At 32.9% G+C, this 11,992-nt stretch overlaps 1 protein-coding gene across 4 annotated transcripts; it reads left to right on the forward strand.

Annotated features, from left to right (window-relative positions):
* The first annotated feature begins 3,750 nt into the window (after positions 1–3,750).
* Positions 3,751–8,214, forward strand: LOC107404934 (disease resistance protein RPM1). Of its 4 annotated transcripts, none has more exons than XM_048467410.2 (2): positions 3,751–7,610; positions 7,920–8,214. In XM_048467410.2, the coding sequence occupies exon 1, from the start codon at positions 4,796–4,798 to the stop codon at positions 7,559–7,561; it is 2,766 nt and encodes a 921-aa protein (XP_048323367.2). In that variant the 5' UTR covers positions 3,751–4,795; the 3' UTR covers positions 7,562–7,610; positions 7,920–8,214. The 4 variants fall into 4 exon arrangements, with proteins under 4 accessions (XP_048323367.2, XP_048323368.2, XP_024924639.3 ...); XM_048467411.2 differs by having other exon boundaries at positions 7,925–8,214; XM_025068871.3 differs by having other exon boundaries at positions 3,751–7,604.
* The last annotated feature ends 3,778 nt before the right edge of the window (positions 8,215–11,992 follow it).

Below are 11,992 nucleotides of genomic sequence, written 5' to 3' on the forward strand. Positions count from 1 at the left end.
CAGGAAGAAATAGTTGAACTGTGATTATTGTAATAAAGAGCGCTAAACAAGTCTACAATCTTACAGGTATGATGTCTAACTCTTATGAGTCCACTTCATTACCTGGGACAATTGGTGCACTTGCGATTTATGATAAAGCTGTTATAAACAATCCGGCTCGTTTTACAATTTCTAAAATAAAAAGTCCTTTGTGTATGGCTATAATTAAAATTAGGCATTTGAAGCAACCAATTATAATTATCGGATGCAAATCCAATCCAAATGCATGTATTTTCATATTTTAATTCATCTTTGCATTTGTATTGACATAATTTGTAGGATTGGACCCCTGTTGTTTATTATTGTTAATTTGTTATGAAAATGTGCAAATCTATTTATTTTCTTGCTATTAATTACCCAGGCCTTTTGAGTATCAGTGTAATTATTTATATTATTGGAAATTTACATTTGTATGTTACGTTAGCAAGATTACTCGGTGTGAGTTTGAGTTTGTATTCCTCTATTCAATTAATAGGAACAACGTAATATTACATTCAATAGAAACCACATAAAGTTGACTTTTGTATGAACTTTAAAGGATAGCCATCCATCACCATCATAAAAAAAAATTATGTAAATTTGACTGTTATAAATGTTGTTTCTCATAATTTTTTTTTATAAATTTTTTACCATATTATTTTTGTACGTATATTTCTGTATGTATTTCTATGTTTTATATTTATATTTTCTCAGCTTAGAAGAAAAGTAAATGAATTAGCAATTGAGCTTTCATATAATGCAAATTGTAAGACTAGTTTAGCTTTCCATGCCTTAATATAGTCAGACAAGCAAACGATAGTGATTTATTCAAAGTTTCGTGTTAGAAAAAATAATACAAATAACAATAATAAATTATAATAATAACAGCACAATGAAATATATATATATATATATATATTTTTTTTTTTTCTTTTTTCTTTTTTTTTATGCAATTAAATGAGTACGACAACAACCAAAATAATAATAAAAATGAAATAAAAAGTCAACATAACAACACAAAATTTTTGAGTGGAAACTTTCCAAATAAAAGAAAAAAAATCATAACACCTACTCCAAAGTAAACATCCACTGTCAACAAAATAATGACGTACAATAAATATTTATTAAATTGGCATATTCAAATATCACCCAAATGTATTTTCATATTTTAATTCATCTTTGCGTTTTTATTGACTTAGTTTGTAGGACTAGACCCCTGTTGTTTATTATTGTTAATTTGTTACGAAAATATGTAAATCTATTTATCTTCTTGCTACTAATTACCCAGGCCGTTTGAGTATCAGTTTAATTATTTATATTATTGGAAATTTACATTTGTCTGATTCGTTAGCAAGATTACTCAGTGTGAGATTGAGTTTGTATTCCTCTATTCAATCAATAGGAACAATGTAATATTACTTTCCCTGGTAGCCACGGAAAGCTGAACTTTTGTATGAACTTTAAAGGATAGTCATCCTTCATCTTTATAAAACAAAAAAATTATGTAAATCTCACTATTATAAATATTATTTAATAAATTTTTTTAAAAGTTTTTAACATATCAGTTTTTGTATATATGTATATATATCTTTTATATTTATATTTTCTCTGCTTAAAAGGAAAGTAAATGAATTAGCATTTGAGCCTTCATATAATGCAAATTGTGAGACTAGTTTAGCTTTCCATGCCTTAATTTTGTCAAACAAGCAAATGATATTGATTTATTCAAGTTTCGTGTTAGAACAAGAATACAAATAACAATAATAAATTATAATAATAACAATACAATGACATATATATAAATATATATATATATATATATTTTTTTTCTTTTATGCATTTAAATGAGTGCGACAATGACCAAAATAATAATAAAAATAAAATTAAATGCAACATAACGACATAAAATTTTTAAGTGGAAACTTTCAAAATAAAAGAAAAAAAATCATAAGACCTAGTCCCAAGTAAACATCCACTGCCAACAAATAATGATGTAAAATAAATATTTATTAAATTGGCAGATTTAAATATCACCCAAATGTATTTTCATATTTTAATTCATCTTTGCATTTGTATTGACTTAATTTGTAGGACTGGACCCCTGTTGTTTATTATTGTTAATTTGTTATGAAAATGTGTAAATCTATTTATTTTCTTGCTACAAATTACCCAGCCCTTTTGAGTATCAGTTTAATTATTTATATTATTGGAAATTTACATTTGTCTGTTTCGTTAGCAATATTACTCAGTGTGAGTTTGAGTTTGTATTCCTCGATTCAATCAATAGGAACAATGTAATATTACTTTCAATAGAAACCAGATAAAGCTGGATTTTTGTATGAACTTTAAAGGATAGCCATTCCTCATCATCATAAAAAAAAAAAAAAATTATACAAATCTAACGGTTATAAATATTATTTTTTATAATTTTTTTTTATAAATTTTTTACCATATCATTTCTATATGTATGTATATCTTTTATATTTATATTTGCTCTGCTTAGAAGAAAAGTAAATGAATTAGCAATTAAGCTTTCATATAATGCAAATTGTAAGACTAGTTTAGCTTTCCATGCCTTAATTTAGTCTTTCCATGCCTTAATTTAGTTAGACAAGCAAACGATAGCGATTTATTCAAGTTTCATATTAGAAAAAAATAATACAAATAACAACAATAAATTATAATAATAACAGTACAATGAATATATATATATATATATATATATATATTTTTTTTTTTTTCCCTTTTATGCAATTAAATGAGTACGACAACAACCAAAATAATAATAAAAATAAAATTAAAAGTCAACATAACGACACGAAATTTTTGAGTGGAAAATTTCCAAATAAAAGAAAAAAAAATCATAGGACCTAGTCCCAAGTAAACGTCCACTGTCAACAAAATAATGAAGTACAATAAATATTTATTAAATTGGCAGATTTAAATATCACCCAAACATATTTTCATTTTTTAATTCATCTTTTTATTTGTATTGACTTAGTTTGTAGGACTGGACCCATTTGTTATGAAATGTGTAAATCTATTTATTTTTTTGTTACTAGTTACCCAGGCCTTTTGAGTATCAGTTTAATTATTTATATTATTGGAAGTTTACATTTGTCTGATTCGTTAGCAAGATTACTTAGTGTGAGATTGAGTTTGTATTCCTCCATTCAATCAATAGGAACAATGTAATATTACTTTCAATAGTAACCACGGAAAGCTGAATTTTTGTATGAGCTTTAAAGGATAGCCATCCATCACCATTATAATATATATATATATATATATATAAATCTGACAATTATAAATATTGTTTTCCATAATTTTTTTTTAATAAATTTTTTGGCATATCATTTCTGTATGTATGTATGTATGTATGTATATCTTTTATATTTATATTTTGTCTGCTTAGAAGGAAAGTAAATGAATTAGCAATTGAGCTTTCATATAATGCAAATTGTAAGACTTAAATGAATTAGCAATTGAGCTTTCATATAATGCAAATTGTAAGACTTAAATGAATTAGCAATTGAGCTTTCATATAATGCAAATTGTAAGACTAGTTTAGCTTTCCATGCCTTAATATAGTCAGACAAGCAAACGATAGTGATTTATTCAAAGTTTCGTGTTAGAAAAAACAATACAAATAACAATAATAAATTATAATAATAACAATACAATGAAATATATATATATATATATATTTCTTTTATGCAATAAAATGAGTACGACAACGACCAACATAATAATAAAAACAAAATAAAAAGTCAACATAACGACACAAAATTTTTAAGTGGAAACTTTCACAATAAAATAAAAAAATCATAAGACCTAGTCTAAAGTAAACATCCACCGTCAACAAAATAATAAAGTACAATAAATATTTATTAAATTGGCAGATTTAAATATCATCCACATTCTGAAAAAAATAAAAAATATATTTAAATATCCAGTAGTGTATAATTATTATATGAAAAAGATCTACTCTCGGACTCACTGTGGAGCTCAAGTAGCAGAGTTTCCACATCCCAGTCTGTGCGTGCTCGGGACCGAGTCCTGGGGAAGGGGAGCCTTGGGCCCAGCCACGCTAGGAAAAAAAAAAAAAGATCTACTCTCTTTTTTCTCCTCTTTAACAAATCGACAAAAATGTACTGCTTTTTCTCCCTCCTCTCTTTTTGTCTTTTTTCTTTCTCCTTTCTTTTTCTTCTTTTCTTCATCTCTTCCCAAAGCTCATTCTTTCCTCTTGCTTAAGAAAAGCTTCCACTCTTGCCCTTACTCTCTTCTTGGCTGCAAGCTTCACTTTGAATGATGTCCTTACTCCACCAAAGTACTCCTATTTACAGGGAAAAGAAATGAGTTGAGCTTGGTTCCTTTTCCAGCACGTAGGAGGCTTTAGGACCACATGCTTTTTGTGGGTTTGGTTCCAACACTTTGCCACAACAAAACAAGGAATATAAGCAGCCACCACTGACTTTTTCCTTTTTTCTTTTTTCTTTGTGGTCGAAAATACTTGTATTGGATAAGCAGCCACCACTGACTTTTTCCTTTTTTCTTTTTTCTTTGTGGTCGAAAATACTTGTATTGGATAAGCAGCCACCACTGACTTTTTCCTTTTTTCTTTTTTCTTTGTGGTCGAAAATACTTGTATTGGCCTCCAAAATCATCATCCAAAAAACATATTGGATTGTTGAGGTTGCAATTGCCAAAGAGAAACAGAGATCTGAAACATTGCAATTGCCGGAGAGAAACAGAGTACAGATAGAGAAAGAGAGAAATGGATATAGTGACTTGTGCATTAGCAGCTGGGCAAACAGTAACGGCGTTAGCAACTCTGACGCTACAACTTCTTAATCACGATGGAAGTAACAATTCCGGATATGCTACAAGAAGAGATGCAAGGGAAGCTGTTAATGAACTTATGAGATGGCTTTATAAATTCCAAGCCTTTCTTGGTGACAAACAGAGAGACAATGATAGCAGCCGTGTGTCTCAAGATTTTGTAAACCAGATTCGAGATTTTACGTTCGATATCGAAGATGCTTTCGATGAATTCATGTTTAATGTGCCTCATCACACCCACACCACAACAACTCTTAGGTTTGCACATGAATGGAAATATCATGTACGGAGTGAATTGAAGAAGTTGTGTTCCTGCAGAGATGACATTAGAAACAGGATACAGAGCCAGAATGAACTGAAGCGCCTACTAAACCAGGTTCGACCAGGTCAGGAAGCCAGTTCCAGTTCACAAGAGACTACGTTGACACATAACATTGTTGAAGAGGAGGGGATGGTGGACTTTCAGAGTAGACACCAGGATAGACTTGTGAGTCAGTTGACAAACACAGACCAACAACGGGCAACAATTCTAGTGGTTGGTCCTGGTGGATCGGGTAAGACCTTTCTAGCCAAGAACGTTTATCAAGATAAACAGGTTCAAGGTAAGTTTGATTGCCATGCTTGGATCCATGTTTCGCAGTCTTATAATGTGGAAACACTTAAGGAGGACATGTTTAAACAACTCTCTCCAAGAAACAGTACTGAACATACATCTTTGTATTACAAAAGGTATCTGGTTGTTTTAGATGAGGTTTGGAGAAAAGAAGATTTTAATGCTTTCGCGAATGCGTTGCCACGTAATTCCAAAGGCAGTAGAATTATTGTCACAACTCAGAAAATTGATGTAGCTGACCCAAACCAGTCCAATATTCATAGAATGGGCAAACTACACCCAGACGAAGCTTGGAATCTATTCTGCATGAAGGCTTTTCGAGACAGAAATGGAGTTTGTCCAGACGAGTTGCAGTCTTCTTCTTTGGAAATCGTAGAGAGGTGTGAAGGGCTGCCTCTTGCTATTGCTTTCGTTGGTACTTCGCTATCAAAGAAGCAGCCTGTTCTACATGAGTGGAATAGATTCTGCAAAAGCCTTGATTTTGGGACAAATCTTTCAGTTATGAGACGGATTCTACAGCCAAGCTTTGAGGATCTTCAAGATAATCACAAGAGTTGTTTATTGTACCTGAGTCTTTTTCCAAAAGGTTACTCCATCAAGCGTCAGAGGCTAATTCGTTCGTGGATAGCCGAGGGATTTGTGAAAAAAATAGGAGGACAAACATTGGAAGATATTGCAGAAACCTATCTGAATATTCTCATTGAAAGACATTTGGTACAAGTAAGCGAGCAGGAGATTGACGGCCAAGTTAGAAGTTGCAGAGTTTCCAACCCTATCCATGAGATTCTTGTTTCAATGTCTAGGGGAGGGAGTTTTTCCAAAGTTCTGGAATTCAACGACGATGATACAGATTCAAGTGAAAGAGTTCGACGCCTTTCGTTTCAAAACGGTATTACCAAATTCAGATGCAACAAAAACTGGAGTAAAGTTCGTTCATGTTTCATCTTTGGGCAGCAGGATGATGCAGATAATTCATCAAGTTCTCGTCGCTCTCTCATAGTTAGAACGTTCAGAAAATCTTCAAGTTCTGGAACGGCTGGTAATTCATTGAAAACTGTAATTGAGAACTTTGAATTGCTAAAGGTTCTAGATATGCAAGATACTCCTCTCAAGGACTTCTCTAAAACTGTAGGCAAACTTGTTCTCTTAAGGTGTTTAAACCTGAGTTATACACAAGTTCAGGAAGTTCCAGGGTCAATAGAGAATCTTGTATTTTTGGAAACCTTGAATCTAAAGCACACCCATGTTACCAATTTGCCTAAGGGGATTTACGAACTCCACAGATTGCGTCATCTTCTGGTCTCTTACCGTGATGACGGGGAGGAACAAGGAGTGGAGGTTTCTAAACGCATAAGAGGCTTATCTTCTTTACAAGAGTTGTCACTCATAAAGGTAAACAAGTCAAGAACTATAAAAGACATGGGACATTTGACGCAGTTGAGGAAATTGAGGCTGGTAGGTCTCACAAAAGAACTCGGTGAGGAGTTCTGTGAATCAATTCAGAAAATGAAGGGTCTCCGGACATTGGATGCTAGAGCTAAAACAGAGAAGGATTACGTTTATTCGGATTGCAATATGGAAAAACCTCCTGTAGAAATTCATCGGCTATATTTGAAAGGACGCCTAGATTTGCTTCCGAGGTTCATTAATTCAAAGCTTCAAAATCTAGTGAAGGTTGGTCTAAAGGGGTCAAAATTGCCCGCCAATGCGATGCCAGTTCAGCCCTTTGAAGCTTTGCCGAGTCTAATGGAGCTGGAAATGGTTGAGTACTACACGGGGGAAGAGTTGGTATTCAGAGCTGGTAAGTTCAATAGCCTGAAGATACTGCATATTGAAGAATTTGTTGAGCTAAGTATGGTGGTAGTGGAGGATGATTCAATGCCAAAGCTTGAAAAACTAACCATCTGTAAATGTAAGAACTTGAAGTCAGCTTCTCCTGACATTTTTAGTCGAGAACCACCAGTAGAATTTTCCCATGATGAGATGAATGAGGAGTTTATTTCCAATCTACAAAGAGGAAAAAAAAGCAAGAATTTTGATGAGCAGGGCTTGGAACCAGGGATTGGAAGCAGCCAGTACCATCAGTGATGCATGCAAAATCCTTTTTATTTCCAAACAGGATCGCTACAATGTAAAGGTTTTTAAATTTCCTCATTTTTTTCTTTAATATTTTTATTTACTTAAAAAAAAAAAAAAAAAAACAATTCCTCCATATCAATTATATATAAATATTTCAATTATATATAAATATTTGACAAACGAAGTTCCTTTAGTTGCTTTGTCATTCACATTTATATCTGAAAGAGTAAGAAAAATTGTTGTAAATGATTATATACACATATATGTATATATATATTTAATTAGTTGGAACTTTTTAAGATTGATCAGTAAAAACATAAGGAATAATTCACGGTTGTTGTAATTTTTATCTGCCCTGTGTGGTCAGAGCAGGAGCAATATACTTGGTGAAGGATATGGTTTCGTATATTGTGACGGAAGAATATGAAGAAGATGAAACTGGAGGTGCTTTGAAGGGGAGGAGGGCCTTTCTCAGAGTCAGAGTCCAGCATTCAATCTTTACCATCAAAGCCAATTGAATGGTTCCTTTGTGTAATGGATCTAATTGTATTATGTTTCATTTATTTTTATCGTTCTTATGTTCAGAGTGAAAGATAATGATTGTTTGAACTTTGTCGTATGAATGTTTTTATTTGCAGTCAATAAAAGTCTTTTTTTTTTTTTTTTTTTTTTTTTTTTTTGGTGTTAAGTTTCTAGTTTTTTGACTAATTCAAGGTGTCTTTTTCTTGGAGCAAGATAAACAAGATTTCGTTCAATAAAGCTAAATGCATTAAGTGAAACTTATAAGGAAAATCGTCAAATAAGAAGCCTTTCTTTTATAACATTCCAACATCTGCAATACTTCACAAGAAAGGTATAAATATTAAATAAATTGAAAGCAAGGCATATTCATCTTGAAAATTATTAATATTAAAAAGTCTTAAGTGCAGCAGTTTAATACAGCATATGTTTCATAAATGCAAGCAACAAAGCCAAACTTTGGAGACCATCGAGCAAAAGGTGGTTCCAATAAGCCCCAACACCCATGATGTCTAATGAATCAGAAAACAAGTTTATCAAGAAATATTGATATTTATACTTATCAAGCACATGAAATGAGCAAAAAGTAAATTAATATAAACTTCTTACTAAGTAAAAGTGAATATAATATTATCAGCTTTTATATAAACATATCAACCATCAACTCTCTCGTGTAAGTTTTGTCTATCACATGAGAAATGATCAGGAACTTGCACATGTATCAATTGTTTCATAATTGATTACTACATAAGTATGAGAAAAACAGAACCCATAGTTGGAGACAAAAAGTACAATTATAATCATTCATATTCAATAACAGAGATCAAAACTTTAAATAAATAAGAAAATATTAAATTTGATGGATTAAAATATTAATATGTATGTGTGTTTATGTTGAGAACATAATTGATCATGGTGCAATCAACAAAAGCCAACGTTGGAGACCATTGAGTAAGATAAGACAAATAAAAACAAAATACTCATGGGAATTTATGAATCGGAATGGATAAAGAACAAAAGATCCAAAATTTCTAAAAATTTCCGCAAAGATAAAATCCCTAAATTAAGAAATCAGCAATGATTATGACAAGCAACAAAATCTAACTCTGAATCACCTGCCATACATTGGAAGGAGATAGCCGCTGTGATTTGCGGAAGTAACCATCAAATCTATAAATAGGCGGTGTTTTTTTGTTGCTGACCAAGGGTTCCTTAATTGTTCGTGATTAAATAGGTTTTATAATTCTTTTAAATTGGCTACTGACCATGTGTAAAGATTTTAATTGACATGGCTACCATATAGGATATTCTTAGTATAATGTCTTTATCATATTTTTACTGTATTAAAACTGTGTATATATATATATATATATATATATGTGGCATGGCTATTGTTCATATATATGTTTTGGATATCGGATTTAGATCAATTCTTCTCCAAACAAGCATGCACCAATCAATTTTCTTCTTATTTTCTTGGAACATGGAGGCAAATTAGTTAGATATAAGTAATTATATATGTGGAATATATTTATAATATACATATATTAGTGTTCTTTAACAACCAAGAAGTATATTCTTAGCCAACTTCTTTTAATTTGTTATTTTCATGGCATAATTATATATAATTTGAATGTGAATTGTTCTCTGAATGAACATTTAATTTGCGGTCAATCAAAAACCAATTTAATAAAATGAAATTATTAATTTAATGTACAAACATTTTATCATGTGGAGATAATATTTTCCTTAATACATTGATAAATTTACCGTATTATTAACTGCATAAATTGCAAGGCTTTATTTTGCATTTTTTTATGGAAAATAACTCATTCATTAGAAGATAGAAACTGAACATCTAGATTTATCACATCAGTGAGCCAAGAACCGAACTATGCCATGTACAACTAGAAGAGTAAGCAAAATATTCATTCTTAGAGTTAATAAACTGCACAGCTTGCATAGAATCTGAATGAAGCTCACACCGACACAAACCCAACTCTTTCAGAAAAATTATTTTGGATTAGAAAAATTATCCATAAATATTTTGAGTACATTTCCAGCTAATGCGTACTTTCTTACAATAATGCCAATAACTCAATATCAGTACCATTCACATCATGTAGTGTGTTAACGTCATTAGAGCGATCAATATATTAAATATCCCCTTTAAAATTGAGAAATTATCTAGATTAGGTGTAGTTGAAATAATAAATAGCAAAATGTCCGATAAATAAATATGCTAGCAATAGATGAACAAAACCACAACAATCAACCATCAAAAGAGAGAGGCAAGCATATAAATATAAAGAGAGAGTAAGAAACAGTCACACCAAGAAATACGTGGTTTGATCAATGTGATTTATTTCCATGGGGCAAGAAAGGAAGAACTTCTCATTTATCTTGAAGAAATACAAGTTTGACTTGGTCTCTAACACTAGTTTTCCTAAAGAATCAAGAGAATAGACTTTCTCTCACTAAAAACAAGGTTTCTCTCACTTAATAAGACCTTAGCTTGAGTCCCAAGAGAGATGTATCACTTATGAGAGGTGAAAGGGACATTTTACATGTCAAGGAACCAAAACACACCACAATGCTGCGGCGCTACATGAACAGCTCCACGACACTTGAGTTTCTGCCTCGAAACTTGTGAAATTGAGCATCAGACATTAAGGGAGTGCTACAATACTTGAAGGCAGAGCTGCGACTCTTGACGAGACAAGGGGAAAGCACTACAGCTCTCAAGATAGAGAGCCCTATGTCAAGTTTCGTGCAAAAGGGGTGGAATCCTTGAGGTTTAGCCAGAAGATTCTACACTCTCCATGAAGATTCAAGAGAAGTCCGAAAGATTCTAGGGGATTCAAGAGAACCCTAGACTAATGTAGATAGGAATCTCTCTAGAACAATCCTTGTAAATATCTAATAGAATAGTCTAGAACCTCATATAGATGAATAACATGTGTACATATCTAGAACTTTGTATTTTTGTAATACGTGCCAAGCCCTTTATATAAAGGGTTGGACTCTCATTTGTAAGATATCTAAGAATTCAAGCAATACAAGCATTCTCCACATTCTCTCAAACTCTCTCAAGCTTTCCTATTTCCTACTCTACTACTCTTAGCTTTCGCATTGTGTTAGCTTGTGGGCAAGGCTTACTTAGCAAAGGAGGTGCTAAGTGCCGCACGGAGAGTAGGAAAAGTTAGGCCCATGACAGTTGTTATCAGAGCCAATTGCTACCCAAGCACATGATTGGTGTAACGTGGAAGTAGGCATGATGGTTGGTTCAAATGTCACCATCAATGTGGAGGGAGCTACCGAAGCGCAAGGTCGTGAAGAGCAATGCAAACCCAATGCAGGGAGGCAGAGGCACAAGTCCAAGTCTAAGGACTTGATGACTAGCTTAGAGTTAAGCATGGCGGAGCATGCGTCTTGAGTGCATGAACGGTTTGAGGCATTAGAGAATCGCCTAGATAGGCTAGAGTTGGAGAACGTTGCCATCAATCAAGCCGTGAAAGGGTTACTCAATTGACTAGATGATGCCTTAAGGAGGGAGCTCCGCTCAACACAGGACCAATGCATGGGTGAGGTAGCAGACCTTCATGTGATGTTGGAGAGAGAACTGGATGCTATCTACACACAAATGGATGAAGTGCGAGGCAATTGGGCTCTTTGCAAGAGGGTGGTGGCATCGGGGACAACCACCATACATGAAGGGCCAAGAATCAATATACCAAAGCCCAAGTCCTACTCGGGAGCAAGGAATGCGAGGGAGCTTGATAATTTTCTTTGGGGCTTGGAGCAATACTTTGAAGCAATGGGCATTGTGGATGATGCTTCAAAGATTAGGACTGCCACTTTCTACCTCAATGACACGACCATGTTATGGTGGAGGAGGAGGCATAGTGATATAGAGCGAGG

This window comes from Ziziphus jujuba, chromosome 1 (assembly GCF_031755915.1).
Source record: "Ziziphus jujuba cultivar Dongzao chromosome 1, ASM3175591v1".
Classification (NCBI taxonomy): Eukaryota; Viridiplantae; Streptophyta; class Magnoliopsida; order Rosales; family Rhamnaceae; genus Ziziphus; species Ziziphus jujuba.